General features: G+C 55.1%; 1 protein-coding gene across 7 annotated transcripts in view; it reads left to right on the top strand.

Moving 5' to 3' along the window:
- LOC144950991 (phospholipid-transporting ATPase IA-like) overlaps nucleotides 1-18,378 on the top strand; it is a 178,107-nt gene that overhangs the window by 70,777 nt on the left and 88,952 nt on the right. For all 7 annotated transcript variants that reach the window (XM_078881196.1, XM_078881197.1, XM_078881198.1 and 4 more), the window contains 6 exons: nucleotides 3,828-3,873; nucleotides 4,619-4,659; nucleotides 11,851-11,924; nucleotides 12,909-12,978; nucleotides 14,870-14,997; nucleotides 15,132-15,243. In XM_078881196.1, coding sequence (XP_078737322.1) covers nucleotides 3,828-3,873; nucleotides 4,619-4,659; nucleotides 11,851-11,924; nucleotides 12,909-12,978; nucleotides 14,870-14,997; nucleotides 15,132-15,243 — 471 coding nt within the window. The remainder of the gene's footprint in view (nucleotides 1-3,827; nucleotides 3,874-4,618; nucleotides 4,660-11,850; nucleotides 11,925-12,908; nucleotides 12,979-14,869; nucleotides 14,998-15,131; nucleotides 15,244-18,378) is intronic.

The raw sequence follows: 18,378 nt of genomic DNA, 5'->3' as shown, positions 1-18,378 counted from the left end.
GATGTCCGGCGTTTCGCTAACGTGCCGATTTGGCACGGAATCGACAGCGGCGGCGGTCGTGGTGGCGGTACCACGGCTTTAGTGGTGGCGGCACCACGGCTTTGGTGCCGCGGGCCGACCGGTGATTGTACGTTGCGTGTAACGAGGGCATGTGACCCCTGCAGCCACTGGAGGCGCTGCGATGTTAAAATAAATAAAAAATGTAGATTAAAAGCGATTGTTGATTTAACGAATTTTGAGGCACCTGTGTTCATAAGCACAGCAAGTAGATTGCTCGTCAGGGCGTGTCAATGTTTCAACGTCGTTTAGGCGCACGCTGCACGGAATGTGCCCCTTGGGGACTCAGCTACACACCACTCACTGTGACTCAGCTACACTCACTGTGACTCAGCTACACTCACTGTGACTCGACTCGGCTTCACTCACTGTGACTCAGCTACACTCACTGTGTCTCAGCTACACTCACTGTGACTCAGCTACTCACTGTGACTCAGCTACACTCACTGTGACTCAGCTATACTCACTGTGACTCAGCTACACTCACTGTGACTCAGCTACACACCACTCACTATGGTCTCAGCTACACTCACTGTGTCTCAGCTACACTCACTGTGACTCAGCTACACTCACTGTGACTCAGTTATACTCACTGTGACTCAGCTACACTCACTGTGACTCAGTTATACTCACTGTGACTCAGCTACACTCACTGTGTCTCAGCTACACTCACTGTGACTCAGCTACACTCACTGTGACTCAGCTACACTCACTGTGGTCTCAGCTACACTCACTGTGACTCAGCTACACTCACTGTGGTCTCAGCTACACTCACTGTGGTCTCAGCTACACTCACTGTGACTCAGCTACACAACACTCACTGTGGTCTCAGCTACTCACTGTGACTCAGCTACACTCACTGTGACTCAGCTACACTCACTGTGACTCAGCTACACTCACTGTGACTCAGCTACACAACACTCACTGTGGTCTCAGCTACACTCACTGTGACTCAGCTACACTCACTGTGACTCAGCTACACTCACTGTGGTCTCAGCTACACTCACTGTGACTCAGCTACACTCACTGTGGTCTCTGCTACACTCACTGTGACTCAGCTACACTCGCTGTGACTCAGCTACACACCACTCACTGTGACTCAGCTACACTCACTGTGGTCTCAGCTACACTCACGTTGACTCAGCTACACACCACTCACTGTGGTCTCAGCTACACTCACTGTGACTCAGCTACACTCACTGTGACTCAGCTACACAACACTCACTGTGACTCAGCTACACTCACTGTGGTCTCAGCTACACTCACTGTGACTCAGCTACACACCACTCACTGTGGTCTCAGCTACACTCACTGTGACTCAGCTACACTCACTGTGACTCAGCTACACTCACTGTGGTCTCAGCTACACTCACTGTGGTCTCAGCTACACACACTGTGTCTCAGCTACACTCACTGTGACTCAGCTACACACCACTCACTGTGACTCAGCTACACTCACTGTGACTCAGCTACTCACTGTGACTCAGCTACACTCACTGTGACTCAGCTACACTCACTGTGACTCAACTACACTCACTGTGTCTCAGCTACACTCACTGTGACTCAGCTACACTCACTGTGACTCAGTTACACTCACTGTGGTCTCAGCTACACTCACTGTGACTCAGCTACACTCACTGTGACTCAGCTACACTCACTGTGGTCTCAGCTATACGCACTGTGTCTCAGCTACACTCACTGTGTCTCAGCTACACTCACTGTGACTCAGCTACACTCACTGTGACTCAGCTACACACCACTCACTCTGACTCAGCTACACACACTGTGGTCTCAGCTACACTCACTGTGGTCTCAGCTACACTCACTGTGACTCAGCTACACTCACTGTGACTCAGCTACACTCGCTGTGACTCAGCTACACACCACTCACTATGGTCTCAGCTGGTTTCATCATCAGACTGGTTTCATCTTCATCACTACGTTAATGAAGGGCCTCCGGCTCCACTGCACTGCCTCTGTCCGTGGCCTCCTTTCATTCACTCCGTGAGAGTCACCGGCGCGTCGGCCGCGCCGCCTCGTCCCTCCTGCGACGTTGCTGTTTGTAAGCGGCGTCTACAGCTGCTGCGCCACTCGTTCCGTTTGTCCTGTCCCGTGGGGGGCACGCCGAGGCATTTCGCGTAAATCGGGAACAATAGCTCGGCCCGCGCGCGGCCCGCTTTCTGGCGAGCGTTAAATTTTAATTCTGATCCGCTAATTGCCCCGCGCCTGCTCTTTGTGCGACGCCGATAATGACGCGCCGGGCCGCCACGCGCGGCGTGCGGCGTCGAGGCTAATCTCCGGGCGCTATCCGGCACCTGCGAGCCCGGGACAAAAGAGGCTGCGGGCGGCGCCGGAAAGGCCCGGTCGTTACGGCAACCCTCCCCACGCCGCAACGCGCTGTTGTCACGGGAACCGTTTTTATTTTGTGTTGCCGAGCCCGATTGGTGGGGTTTGTGGGTGAGAGTCGAGGGGGGGGTGATGGAGGGTGAGAAGATTGAGAGAAATAAATAACCGTTGTAGAGTTTATTTATTATTATTACCTTGTACTTTGCCTGGAGCCAACGATCGTTCGTGGCAGGCGTATGTGTTCCCATTCTCGCCGTGTAAATCACGGCGCTGGCGCGTTGCTCACTGTATTTCCCTCGGCTCTTGTCACGTCGTGGTTCGGAGCGCCGAACCAGCGACGCTGAGGCCCTGAGTTGGCATCCGAGTCTCGACCGCCCGTGATTAAATGGGGTTTTCGTGGAACAACTTCACGTTACATTTGATATTTTGATTCACTTAATGTGGCAACATTTCAGCTTTCAGAATGAAAAATATTGGTTTTGGATCTGTGTGATGAACCATTTCTCTGAAAAAGACGAATGAGCAGACGAAACGGCCCTTCACATATTATTTGTGTTGCCACGTAACACAATATACACGTAATTCTCGCACAACCGATTAGCCGCATGGCCTTCTGGGAGCGCATCATTTCAGCAGCATTGTTTCTAGACAAGCACATCTCTGGACTGGTTTCGTCATACAGTGTCTCATGAGCATGATGAGGCTTACTTGAATCGATGCCGGTGATGAACTCGGAGATGTTTCTCTGCAGCAGGGCGTGTGGGAAAGCATTGGGTCCGCTCGTGTTTCGCTTGAAAGCATCTCAGAAGCAGTGCTCTGACATCTGCTTCTGTGGGCCGTTCTCGAATGCACAGAGTGATGATGCACTGCCGTGGGAGAGTTCCACAATGATCGTGTCATTGAAATAAAACTTGGGAAAAAATTAAAACTTGCCCTGTTCTCTGGCTGGGTGGCACAGTCACAGTGCAGTGCCCGGGCAGCACCCACGGCTAGCCGAAGCGACGGGCACTGGGGGAGAGATGCGGCCGAGTGGCAGCCAACAGAGGGAAAGCGCCCCCAAGAGACGTCTACCGCGGAAACGGAGCGACGACGTCGGCTCGTGTGCTCGCGCTGGGCGGATTGTGGCATCGCGGATTCGTGTGTCGAAGGGCGGCGACTTGGTGGGGGAGGCCTTCATCCAGCAGTGGATTGATCAAAGCTGCCGATGACGATCAGGGAGATCTGCGAGCAGCCCTGCCGAGGTGGATTTTGATGACGATAAAGACGACGATGACGACGATGATGTTTGTGTTGTGTGTGCATGAGGTGGAGCGAACGCGAAGAGCGATTGCGGTGTGGGGGGGGGGGACAGCAGTGGATAGACCATGGCTCGAGATGATGAGGGAGCTGCCGATGACCTCGTGCATCTTGTTTGTGTTCAACAGAAGCGACACTCGGCTGACAGCACGGTGAACAGGAAAAGGACTCTGGGTAAGGCCACACAGTTGTACCACGTGGACACCAGATCAACAGTTTTCCAAATTTGATCTCAATTGTGCTCTCGGTGAGAATCCGCTCGGAAAATCTCTCCGAGCGGTGCAGCGCTCCTTCGTGTCGGAGAAGGATGCGGATATCACAGAGCTACCTCCGAGATCCCATCCAGTGACCTTCCCGGTCCGCACGTGGCAGAGAGCGGTGCTGTCCCACTCGCTCGTTCATCGCACGACAGTCAAAACGATTATATATTTACACTAACCCTTCCCCGTTCCGGGGCGTACTGCGAGTCGCAGGGTGGGGGGTGTCCCCCGTTCACCGCTGAATCCCGGCACGCGCAAGCGGCTCGGCGTTCATTTGACTGTGAGAGGCGTAGCGGCAGCGCTGCTGTTTTAAAGACGTTGTTACTCACCGCGGAGAATCACGGCGACGTGATCGCCGCACTCTCCGATAGCCGGCGGCAATCTCTGCCGCACGCCTCGGTACCGATAAAGTTATTCTATTTTAGTTATTCTTCCCGTTTCGTTGTGATCATGTGCACACACGCACGTCATCAACGAAATTCGGAAGGGAAGCTGATGGTGTGCGCACGCACGCCATCAAACGCACGCACATCATCAAACACCACACGCACGCCATCAAACGCACGCACGCCATCAAAAGCCACACGCACGCCATCTTCCTCCGTACCATGCGTAGCCAACGGTGCTAATCGAAGCTGCCTTTGCCGTCCTCCTCACAGTGCTGAAGAACGGAAGTTGGGAGAGCATCCACTGGAAAGAGGTGGCCGCCTCACCTCACCTCACTCACCTCGCCTCACCTCACCTCACTCACCTCACCTCACTCACCACACTCACCTCACCTCACTCACCTCACTCACCACACTCACCCCACTCACCTCACTCACCCCACTCACCTCACTCACCCCACTCACCTCACCTCACTCACCTCACTCACCACACTCACCCCACTCACCTCACTCACCTCACCCCACTCACCTCACTCACCTCACCTCACTCACCTCACTCACCCCACTCACCTCACTCACCTCACCTCACTCACCTCACTCACCTCACCTCACTCACCTCACTCACCTCACTCACCTCACCTCACTCACCTCACCTCACTCACCTCACTCACCTCACTCAACTCACTCACCTCACCTCACTCACCTCACCTCACCTCACCTCACCTCACTCACCTCACTCACCTCACCTCAACTCACTCATCTCACCTCACTCACCTCACCCCACTCACCTCACTCGCCTCACCTCACTCAACTCACTCACCTCACCTCACTCGCCTCAATCACCTCACTCACCACTCACCTCACTCACCTCACTCACCTCACCACACTCACCTCACTCACCTCACCTCACTCAACTCACTCACCTCACCTCACATATTCACTTTAAGATGTTTTTTTGTTCATGTTTTTGTTTGTTGCGGTTGCACCCGATTCAAAAGCCGAATGGCTCACAGGGCTCTACCTAATAAATGAACTTGAACCTCACTCGCCTCAATGACCTCACTCACTCACCTCACTCACCACACTCACCTCACTCACCTCACTCACCTCACTCACCACACTCACCCCACTCACCTCACTCACCTCACTCACCTCACTCACCTCACTCACCACACTCACCCCACTCACCTCACTCACCTCACTCACCACACTCACCTCACTCACCTCACTCACCTCACTCACCTCACCACTCAACTCACTCACCTCACTCACCACTCACCTCACTCACCACACTCACCCCACTCACCTCACTCACCTCACTCACTCACCTCACTCACCTCACTCACTCACTCACCTCACTCACCTCACTCACCTCACTCACTCAGCTCACTCACCTCACTCACCTCACCTCACTCACCTCACCTCACTCACCTCACTCACCTCACCTCACTCACCTCACTCACCTCACTCACTCACCTCACTCACTCACCTCACTCACCTCACTCACTCACCTCACTCACCTCACTCACCTCACCACTCACCTCACCTCAATCACCTCACCTCACTCACCTCACTCACTCACCCCACTCACCTCACTCACCTCACTCACCTCACCCCACTCACCTCACTCACCTCACCACTCACCTCACCTCACTCACCTCACCTCACCACTCACTTCACCACTCACCTCACTCGCCCCACTCACCTCACTCACCTCACCCCACTCACCTCACCTCACTCACCTCACTCACCTCACTCACTCACCTCACTCACCTCACCACTCACCTCACCTCAATCACCTCACCTCACTCACCTCACTCACCTCACTCCACTCGCCTCACTCACCTCACCACTCACCTCACCTCACTCACCTCACCTCACCACTCACTTCACCACTCACCTCACTCGCCCCACTCACCTCACTCACCTCACCCCACTCACCTCACCTCACTCACCTCACTCACCTCACTCACCTCACTCACTCACCCCACTCACCTCACTCACCTCACTCACTCACCTCACTCACCTCACCTCACCTCACTCACCTCACCTCACTCACCTCACTCACCTCACCCCACTCACCTTACTCACTCACCTCACCTCACTCACCTCACCCCACTCACCTCACTCACTCACCTCACCTCACTCACCTCACCCCACTCACCTCACCTCACTACTCACTTCACCACTCACCTCACTCGCCCCACTCACCTCACTCACCTCACCCCACTCACCTCACTCACCTCACTCACTCACCTCACCATTCACCTCACCCCACTCACCTCACCTCACCCCACTCACCTCACCCCACTCACCTCACCACTCACCTCACCACTCACCTCACCTCACTACTCACTTCACCACTCACCTCACTCGCCCCACTCACCTCACTCACCTCACCTCACCTCACCCCACTCACCTCACCTCACCTCACTCACCTCACCACTCACCTCACCTCACTCACCTCACCTCACTCCACTCACCTCACCACTCACCTCACTCACCTCACCACTCACCTCACTCACCTCACCACTCACCTCACTCACCTCACTCACCTCACCTCACCACTCACCTCACTCACCCCACTCACCTCACTCATCTCACTCACCTGACTCATCCCACTCACCTCACCTCACTCACTTCACTCACCTCACTCACTTCACTCACCTCACTCACCTCACTCACCTCACTCACCTCACTCACCACACTCACCTCACCACTCACCTCACCTCACTCACCTCACCTCACTCACCTCACTCACCTCACCCCACTCACTCACCTCACCTCACTCGCCTCACTCACCCACATCACCTCCACTTAAGGCCTCCTCAGTCCCTCGGGGTTTCTAAAATTAGTACCGTTTTGTGGGAAGTCAGCGGTAGGGGGCATCACGGCGGCTAGGAGATGTCAACCGCCTCGCTGCTTGACGCCGCCGTCTCGTCCGCTGTGGGCCGACCTCGTCGTCGCGTTTCCCCACTGGGTCAAGTTACAAAGTTCCTGAATCGCCACGAGACAAAACCGTGCGTTCAGACTCCCACAGTGCACCCACCGAGCCCCCTTGGGTTACGGCCGTGTATAAACTATTAAAAACGCACAAACTATTTATTTATTTGTACTAGGTGAGGACCCGCTGAGCTACGTAACTCTTTCTCAGAAGCGACCTGGCCGTCACAAATGACAGCTCAACGGAGTGGCTTATTGTGTTGAAATGTATAACAGCCAAATACTCTAAACGCACGATTCTAAACGTGGAAGGAAAACCCGGAGCACGGGGAGAGAGACACACAAACTCCAAATATGCAGCAGCAGGCGTCAGGGTCGGGATCGAACCCACGACCTGCGTACCAGGCGAGGGAGTTAACATCTCCTAGCCACCGTGGAGCCCCGTGTGTACGGCTCTTTTGCTCAGTCCGCTGTTGGATGATGGGGGGCACGCCGCTGAAACGCCTAGGGCAATGTCCTTAATTCCCGCCTCCACCACCAGCTCCCAGCGGTATAATTGGGCACGCGTGCGGTGGGGTCAAAAGTGGCTACTCCCACCTCGACCGAGATGCCTGCCCAGCCGTGGAGAGGAGCTCTGCACAGCTCCCTCTGGTGAAGGCCCTTCCCACAGCCGTGGCGAGAGCGAAGCGCTTGGGGGGCTGCTCCTACGCCTTCCTTTTCCACTGCCGATAAGTTTCGAGGGCCACCCTCTCGCTCCAATAGGCCACGGGTGGCCTCTGCCCCAGCCCGCAGTCCGTGGCGCCGCGGCTCCGACTCCGCCTGCGATTATATTGCCTCCGCAGAAATAAAAAAATTTGCGCACGTCAGCTGCCATCGCCTCGGAACATTGCTGGCAGTAAACTCGTAAACCGCGCCACTTCTTTGCGAATCAAAGTCAACAGACGCGCTCCGTTATCGCACGCGTGCAGCAATGCACCGTTGACCTTAAGGCCACGTCGTTCGGGGCGTCGTACTACGACGTCGCACGATAACAGGGCCCCACGACGATCGTCCCCCGTGCCAACATTTACGACGCTTCTGCAGTCGCACTCCCTTCAGTCGTCGATCGATGAGGGAACGGCGGGTAGATTGCGCGCGTCGTGTGGTTTGTTGGCGAAGACAAACGATCCATCGACCGGTGTTTAGCAAGCCGGCACGGCTAAGATCCCGGGTTTGAACCCAGGCTTTCTGCCAAACCGAGTTCTCAACGAGTCGATGGGTCTTGTCACGGTCACCGGTGACTGTACAAAAAATAAAAACCCATTGTGTAGAATTTGGTCGTGCTCTTAAATCTGGCTAAATTCGACCTCTGAGAATAAAAAGATACCGGTTTGATGGTCACGCAACGAGCATTACATTCATGTGGCTGAGCGGGTGGAAAAGTACTGCCCTGTACCGTGCGGTCCAGAGATCACTTGAAGAAGAAGGGATCTCAGAAGTAGCTCTGTCATATCCACTCCTACGGGCCGTTCTCGAACACAGAGGGTTGCACTGCCCTCACAGGCACGGTGTGTATATCCCTGCTACCACTACCTCCCTCACCATGCTGGCCTCACAGGCACGGTGTGTATATCCCTGCTACCACTACCTCCCTCACTCACCATGCCGTCCTCACAGGCACGGTGTGTATATCCCTGCTACCACTACCTCCCTCACTCACCATGCCGTCCTCACAGGCACGGTGTGTATATCCCTGCTACCACTACCTCCCTCACTCACCATGCCGGCCTCACAGGCACAGTGTGTATATCCCTGCTACCACTACCTCCCTCACCATGCCAGCCTCACAGGCACGGTGTGTATATCCCTGCTACCACTACCTCCCTCACTCACTATGCCGGCCTCACAGGCACAGTGTGTATATCCCTGCTACCACTACCTCCCTCACCATGCAGGCCTCACAGGCACGGTGTGTATATCCCTGCTACCACTACCTCCCTCACCATGCAGGCCTCACAGGCACGGTGTGTATATCCCTGCTACCACTACCTCCCTCACCATGCAAGCCTCACAGGCACGGTGTGTATATCTCCTCGAGGCAGCTGCTGTGCTGGTAAATCTCTTTAAGTCTTCCCGGAACTTTAAACGTCCTGGTTGGATGTTCCCCTAAGCTGCTCATGGTCCACCCTAAACCACATTTACTGCACAAACTGTGGCAGCAGGCGGATATCCTGATGATCCGCAAATGTAAAATTACAAACTGTCCAGTAGCGTGCGGTTGAGGTCATCCAGAACAGACCGCACGACGTACAACGACGCGACGCTCCGACCCACAAATACGAAGAAGGGGACATCGCGGCGATGATACACTCCGTTTGCTCCTGGCACGGTTATCTGGCTTCACCTCCTGAATGTGAGAATGTAGTCGTTGCTCTGTATCTGCATCAGCAGATGTACGACATGAAGAAGACGGCTCTTTAAATATCCTGGGATTTGTCACTGGTGTACCAGTAGTAGTCGTAGTAATAATAATGATGACACAGTTTGCCCTCCAAGGCACCCGTAGTTCTCTCGCCTCATCGTGCCACGTTCTCCCTCTCTTATAATACATTTATACAGCGCCTTAACTAAGGCGCGGTACGGTGAACTAACTGTGATATAAGATGGTTGGCGAGATTAAACGAGGCGAGTGGGATGGGATTCGTGGTGGTGGTGGTGACATTGCGTGAAATATAAGAAGATAAAAATGGGATGAGTGGATTGATGATGGGTGGCCATGGGGAGTTGGGGACAGGGAAGGAGGCGTTAGTACGAGTGGGGAAGACAACAAGGGGAGAAGGAAGGGTGGGGCAAGAGATAATAAGTGGGTTTTAAGAGAGGAGTGGAAGGCAGTACGAGAGGGTTATTGACGTGCAAGGGCAGTGTATTCCAGTGAAGAGGAGGGGGGGGGGCTAGGAGAGAGAGGAGGAGGAACGGAAAGAGACAGTGAAGCGACCGGGGTTTGCAGTACCTCGAATAGATGACAACCCTGCCAATTACAGACAGCACTTGCCCCCTACAGACAGCTAAACGGGTGGTAGTGGTTGGGGTGATGGGGGGGGGATTCTTTGTGCTTTGTCAGGCAGCTGATCGCGTGACGCTGCGCACCGACACGCTCCGCCGTTCCGCGCGGTCGGGCGCACCTGACGACTCCCCTTTCAATGGGGGCGGGGGGGGGGAATTAGCGACATTAAGTTTTAATGTATGTGGCCTGGCTAATGGATGACAATTACATTGGACACGCACACCTCGGATCGGGTTCTATCGAAACCTTCTGTCCTACAACGGTGCGGATTAACTCGCACGGCCGTGCGTGGCTGTTTCCACCGGTACATCGTCATCATCATTGTCATCGTCATCATTGTTGTCATCGTCATCATCATTGTCGCCGTCGTCATCATCGTTGTCGTTATTGTCATCATCGTCATCATCGTTGTCATCATCATTGTCGTCAACATCGTCATTGTCATTATTGCCATCATCGTCGTCATCATCATCGTTGTCATCGTTATCATCGTCGTCATCGTAATGCTGCCACAGTAGCGGTGGCACGTTTCGCAGCGCACCGAAACTCACAATCCACAGGTCACCCGCTTCGATGCCTGAAACAGCGGTGGCAAGTTTCTTAAATGCCCCACGGCCTGAGTCCACCCAGCTAAGGCGTTGGTTTCACCGCCTATGGAGGGTTCTGGTATGGGGTGCGTGGATCGCTCCCCTCAGATCGCTCTGTGCTAGCACCTCGGTGGCGCTGCCAGAGCAGTAATAAATCTGCACTGCTGTTCACCACGTGACAAATCGGAGATACCAGTCGTGAAGCCTCCACCACGTGAAACCCACAGGGCGCAGTCCCCACCATTGTCAAGCAGTCCGTTTGTTCTCCTGAAACTAAACTCAACTTTTTATTTCACCAGGTAAGGCCCAACTGAGCTCTGTAGCTATTTTCTGAAGCGACCTGGCCACGAATGATAGCTCAGCAAAGTGGCTGATCATCACCTGGAAAATTTCTGGAAGCCAAATATTTTTAAGCGCGTGATGTTTCTAAATTAGGAGGGGAAACCCTGGAGGACTCGGAGAAAAATCCACGCGATCAAGGGGAGAGAGAGAAACACGCATACTTCAAATATACATCTTCTTGGTTCTTTCGGTAAAGTCACGTAGAAGGGAAGTAATAAAATAATAAAAATAAAACATAATAAAACAATTTATTTTTTATTTTATTTTTTTTATTATTTTATTACTTCCCTTCTACGTGACTTTACCGAAAGAACCAAGAAGATGAATCCCTGCAGTCACGAAAGCTTTAAATCGAAATTCAAATATACAGTGGGCGACAGTGTCGAGATCGAACCGACGACCTCCTGTATACCAAGCAAAGTAGTTAACATCTCCTAGGCACCATGTTTATTATATGTTAAGGGTGGCCCTCAATATACAAAACTGTGGGCTGCAGTCCCTGCGGACCGCACGCTGAGCAGCCTCACAGCCTCAGCTCACTCCGTGGGCATCACGACAGCCTCCCTCCCTGCCTCCCTGCCTCCCTCCAGGTGGCGGTGGGCGACCTCGTCAAGGTCACCAATGGGCAGCACCTGCCGGCGGACCTCATCCTCCTCTCCTCCAGGTGACAGAGGGAGCCGCTGCGTCACGGTCACCACGGCGATCCATTCGGCCGGTCTCGTCGCGTCTCGGAAGCTAAGCGGTGTTTGGGCCTGGGCAGTGCTCGGATGGGTGACCACCACGCGTAGAGCAGGCGCTACAGGTCGCGGGGCGACGTCAGCAGCAGACGGCAGAATGGCAGAATCCATTGTTGTTCTGTACGTCTATGCCCCCCCCACATTCACTGAACAAACGCTGAACTCGCACAATTAAGTTTTGTCTTCGAACCCCAATAGCGTCGGGAGGCCCTCGTTCAGCCGTGGATTGACACAAGAGCCGTACGTGGATATGATCATCATCACCATCGTAGACATGGTTGAGCGTGTGTCGATTTTGGTGGCCGCATCAACATCGCCATCCCCGCGGTTACCGTCGTCCTAGTCATCAGCATCACTCTCATCGTTATTGGCGACACCATCATCGGCATCATTGCCATCAGCAGTCGGTACGCAACAATCGATCCAAGCGTACGTTCATATAAAATCTCATGCTTACGGAGCACGCACGCACCTCTTCGCTTGTCGAAGCGCAGTGCGTGGAGAGAGTTTCAAGAGCGTAGCGCAGCGCTTAGGGGAGGCCGGGTAACGCAGCGCCTAAGATCGGTGGAGGTGTGGCCGCCAGGGTTAGTTAACGGTTGACACATTGGGCGGCCCATTAGGCCCCGGGATTGATAGGAGCGTGTGCGTTTGAGCGGCGTGGCGCTGCCAGAGAGCGCAGCTGGGGAAGGTTTTTGTTCGTTTCCTGGCAGCTCCCGGCAGCACTCTGTGGCCAGGGGACGACGGAGCTAATCGCTGCAGCGCTGCGGTGAAGCGAGCCGCATTCTGAACACATGATGTCGAGTACGGTTGTTTTTTTCTCCTTGAAAGGTCACCGTGTTCCTGGTGAACGCGTGTCGAGCGTTTGGTTAATTTGTCTCGCTGTGTCGGTGTGGTGACGTCGTCTGGCGCAGTGAGCCTCAAGGGATGTGCTACATCGAAACCTCGAGCTTGGACGGAGAAACCAACCTCAAAATCAGACAGGTACCCGTCGCAGCGCACCGCGTAAAACCCAGCGGTGCACCCACAGATCAGCCCACGGAAAACCGTGGGGCTGCGCCTCCGCTGAAGCGTTGCCGCAAAGCTTGTGTTGCACATCCGTGCGTGCGCGTGGTGTCGCCGCTCTGCTGTGGCCACCCGCCACCGTGGCCTCGCTGATTCTGATTGTGTCGAGGGAGGCAGGGTCGTGTCCATACAGGCACGGCTGTTTTTAGCCCGGCGTTGAGGTCGGAGCCTGGGTTGGTGGCGGACTCGTTACTACTCGTAGACGGCTGAAGTCTGGAGTCGAACCCAGGTTCTCAGTGGTATCGCTCAAGACCTTTGAGCCACCCAGGGCCAGACTAACTTAGGGCAGAATGAAAGCGTCACATGCCTTGGCATGTACGTGCAAAGTCATTGGACTTTTACAACGTTCCGTTGGCTGGGTCACGTAGCCCGCATGCCCAACCATATTCTTTTTTGCCGGATGGAGGGGGCTAAAAACAGGCGCAAGCACGGGCTGGAGAAGAGATGGACTGATGCAGTACAGGAAGATGTAGAGCTGAGTGTACTTGCCGAGCGGTGTCAAGCTCGGCCTCTGTGGAGGAGACGTTACTGGGCAGTTGGAGGCAGTCGCTCTTCAACAACAGCGGCGGGCAGAGCAGCAACGCTCACAACAACGAGCGGAGCGCCCGGTGGCTAAAACGCAGCAAGTTGGCACAGTAGGGGGTACAGCTGATGCATCTTCGAGTCATCTCCGTCGGTCAACCAGTGGCACCTGGGTCTGCCCCGTGGCATCCTGTCGGCGAGCCATCGACACTTCACGTACGTGGCCTCGACGTGCACCTGGCCCGGCACGGACACCGTGGCGACGTCACTTAGTGGTGAATGGCGGCCGTTGGTATTGGTGCTTTAACATTGCACCTCGGTCTGTGCTCCACTTCACATCCCGTCACTACGGCGCTTTCTCGCCCCCTGGTGGACGGGGAGAGTCCAGGCAGGTTGAGCGGGGGAGGGAATGCCGACTTGGAGACACCGCGTGGGGAGGCATGAGGAGCGGACGCTCGCTCGGAGGCGAGAGCCCTGCGGAGGAAGCTGCGGCGGGGCCGGGGACGCCGAGGAGAAGCTGAGCGGCAGAGCTAGAAGAATGTTGTTTGACGACTTGAAGGCAGGGCGCGGTGGGGAGTGGGGGGGGTAGAGGATGGGAGAGGAACGGGAGGGGTGGCGGGAGGCTTTGCCAGCCTGCACTGCCGGCGCATTCCCACGTTGACGGTGCTTACCTATGGGCAGAGCCGCTGAGTCACCTGCAGTGTGGGTGAATGAGCTGCCAAGTGAACGAGCTGGTAACTGCGTGTATGTGTGTATATTCAACTTTTTTTGAACTGTACATAGCCGACCGTGCTCATCAGAGGTGCATTGCTGAGTGAGAGCATGGGGGCGATGGGTGATTAAGTGATTTGGTGGGTGAGTGAGTAATAAGTGAGCAAGCAAGTGGCTAATTTACTGAGTGAATGTGTTGGGTTGGTGAGTGAGTGAGTGAGTGGGCGGGGGAGCGAGCGAGTGAACGAATTAGCGAGATGGTGAGCCAGCGAGTGAGTGAATGAATGAGAGAAAGAGTGAGCGAGTGGGTGAACGAATGAGTGAGATGGTGAGTGAGCAGGTGAATGAATAAAAAACAGGGTAAGCGAGCGAGTGAATGAATGACTGAGACAGTGAGCGAGTGCGTGAATGAATGAGAGAAAAAGGGTGAACGAGTGGGTGAACGAATGAGAGAGAAAGTGAGTGAGCGGGTGAAGGAATGAGATAAAGGGTGAGCGAGCGAGTGAAGGGCTGAGAGAGCGAGCGAGGGGCGCGTCGAGTGTGCGTGCCGCTGCCCCACGTGTCCCTCGCTCCGCAGGGCCTGGCACTGACGAGCGGCGGCGTCTCCGCCGAGCAGCCGGTCGCGGTAAGCGGCCGCATCGAGTGCGAGCCTCCGAACCGCTTCCTCTACGACTTCATGGGCAACATCACCCTGGACGGGCACAGGTCACCCACGCCACCCACGCCACCCTCGCCATCCACCCACCCACCCACCCTCGCCACTCTCACCACTCTCTCTCGTAGCGCTCCGTGCCCGTGCGGGTCGTGAGGGTGTGGTCCGCGTGGCTCTGTGGGTGCAGTCCGCAGCCGCTGGGGCCAGACCAGGTGTTGCTGCGTGGCGCTCAGCTGAGGAACACCCAGTGGGTGGTGGGCGTCACCGTCTACACGGGCCACGACACCAAGCTCATGCAGGTACCCCCACGCCCTCGTCACCCACGCCACCCACTTCACCCGCACTACCCAGGCCACCCACGTCACCCACACCACCCACATCACCAACGGCACCCTCGCCACGCACGCCGGTGCCAAGTGATGTCTGCGCCGGCCCCGTGCGTGCGTCTTTGTTTTCTCTTGGGGGGCGGCAGCGGAGCGGTTAGCTCACTGCGCTACGAACCCAGCGACCCGAGTTTGATTCCCGCTCACGGCCACCATTAGTGATAGCTATCTTAACCGGTCCTGGGCCTCCTCTTGGTCAAATCAGCCTCAAAAAGAGTACCTGGTTCAATGTGTAAACATCACCACAAGGGAGACAAAGGCGGCCCGGCATGGTGGTGGCCACCCACCCCCTCGTGTGCCATGCTGGTTTTCAGAGGTGCTCACTTCCAGTACTTTCCCCCACAGTTTGTTAAGGCGAGAGGTATTTGTGTGTGTGCGCATGTGCGCGTGGGTGTGTGCACGTGGGTGTGTGCGTGTGTGTGCGTACGTACGTGCATGCGTGTGAGTGCGTATGTGGGGGTGGAGTGTCCGTACAAAGTACCCAGGCAGGTGCTTAGTTTTGGTGGGGCTGATGGTAATGCTCCACCTCTTAGTGGCACGCTCCAGGCTCAGCAGCAGTGCCTCCAACTCCTCCTCTGAGTGAGCAGCAATTACCAAATCATCAGCATACATAACATGTTCTTGGTTCTTTCGGTAAAGTCACGTAGAAGGGAAATAATAAAATAATATAAATATAAAACAATATTATATTTATATAGTTTAATTTTTTCGCTTCTATGTGACTTTACCGAAAGAACCAAGAATATGAATCCCTGCAGTCACGAAAGCTTTAAATCAAAATACATAACATGGTTGACCAATAGGGAGCCATCCCTTGACCGCACCCAGGCATCGATCAGCCTACTATTGTATCTGTGAAGTATTGGAAATGACGGCAGGAAACTCCTTGACGGGTAACACACTTCTTTTATTAAATCTTCACTTATCTCGATACAACGTGTAGTCCCTATTCTTCCGTGTACGGTCACAGACACCGGTACAACTCGTAACCTCTTCTCTTCTTATAGCACACCGTACTGAACTCGTGTAGACTCCAAGCCTCTAGCTACACACGCCTCACTCGTCTCGTGTAGACTTGCCTCGTGTAGACTCTTCCCGTGTAGACCCTATGCCTCTGGCTACACCTATATCACTCGTCTCGTGTAGACTCTAGGCCCCGGCTACACACTCGGCATGCTGACACTGCATGCTCACACTACCCCCGCCTCTGGGTTACACAGAGTCCCGGTCCTCGCAGGACAGCGGGACTAGGTACCGCAGGGCCCTGGCTCTTCTTCCCGTCTTCTGTCTTCGCTGGTTACACTCTCCCCGTGCGCCTGTGCGCATCCCCTTATATAGTCGTTCCTCCCGGGAGACGGAGCGGATGCGGACCTCGATGCGAGCATCGCTTGTTAGTGAACCAATCACAACGCGTTATCTGTACGATCCTTTTTCCCCAACGCGTGTTTCCACTCACCAACCAATCACGCCGCGCTGCCACTCGATCACTCCCACACCAGCACGTCACCGGCACCCAGCCAATCAACACCACACAACCCACGATCCCGCGCTGACCCCTGATCCCTCACCGTCAGCGCGCGTCACCGCCCACACATCCAATCACAACGCGCTGGCACCTGATCGCTACCCCAGCGCGTATCACCACTACATCACCCCCCCCCCACATAGCTTGCAGCCGTCCCGGCTGCTAACCAACAACCTCCCACATCGTTAACACAACAAAACTTCCCCCCCAGTGTGCCCCGTAACACAACAACAACACAACAGCAACCTATGTACAATTTGACAATAACCGCAAGAAAAGTTAACAATACCACACACAACACCTTATATATAAAAAACTATATACAGCCCGACGAACAACATAATAAAAGCGATTTCTAGAAAACGAACGCGCTCCGCGTCTCTGCAACTAACGAAGTGACGAGGCGCTCCCACTGCCTCGACTCCTCACGTGGCAGGTCAAACAAAGTAGCGCGACCTGGCGCGAGTCCGTCTGGCTGGTCCGTCATACGGGACGGGACACTGACGACCGTCAGGCGGCTCCGGCTGCTCTAGACGGCGTGGAACGGGCCTGAAAGGCCCGGCCCCGCCGCGAAGATCCGGCCGCCGGTGGTCGGCAGCTGTCAGTTCCGAGACACCTGGGAGCAGATCAGGCGGAGACATGTGAGGATCAGGCAGAGACATTTCCCCCTTTGGGTCGTCGGTCACGTCACATGCTCGGCCCTCACGACACAATGGGAGGCCATATGGAGGCGAGAACGGTTTCAGTCGGGAGGGATGGACGTACCACCGTCGTTTTCCCCATTTTATCTGAACGCACTGGGGCCGTGCAACGCGCACGATCTCCACGGGCCCCCGCCATGGCCTCAACAATTTAGGCGACGTAGCCAAGGGCGCCTGAGGGCAATGCAGCCAGGCCCTGTCACCCGGTTTCCATTCGTGCACGGACACCTTCCGTGCCCGCAGTCGTTCGTTAGCAATTTGGCGAGCCCGCGAATTAAGCCGTGCGGCCTCCCTTGCCTCTGTTAGCTTGTGAATATTGAATTTAATATGTTCCGCGAATTTAGAATTGGTTCGTGGAGTGGACAGGCCAAGCTGCGTTTCCATGGGCGGGTCGGCTTCCCGACCGTACATCAAATAGAATGGGGAAAACCCTGTCGCTGCATGGGGGGCCATTCTGTACGCGGCAAGGACCCCCGGGACCTGCAGGTCCCAATCTACATGTGCCTCACACACCTGCTGGCACAGCATAGAAGTTAAAGTCTTGTGAAGTCTTTCCACCATCCCGTCTGTCTGCGGGTGGTACGGGGAGGTACGCACCTTTTTAGTACCCAATAAATCGCACACCTCTTGCAACAATTTACTCGAAAAATGTTTACCTTGGTCGGTCAGCAAGCGTTCGGGAGCCCCCTTGTCCAAGACATAGCCCTGGACAAAGGCGTCCGTCACAGCCGCTGCCGACTGGTTGGCGAGAGGCCACGCCATAGGCCACCGGGTGAAATATTCGACCCCCACCAACAGGTATTTATTCCCTCTAGGCGTGACTGG

This window comes from Lampetra fluviatilis, chromosome 60, assembly GCF_964198595.1.
Source record: "Lampetra fluviatilis chromosome 60, kcLamFluv1.1, whole genome shotgun sequence".
NCBI classification, from domain to species: Eukaryota; Metazoa; Chordata; class Hyperoartia; order Petromyzontiformes; family Petromyzontidae; genus Lampetra; species Lampetra fluviatilis.
The sequence above is the reverse complement of the archived record's forward strand: the minus strand, read 5'-3'. Positions and strand labels throughout refer to the sequence as shown.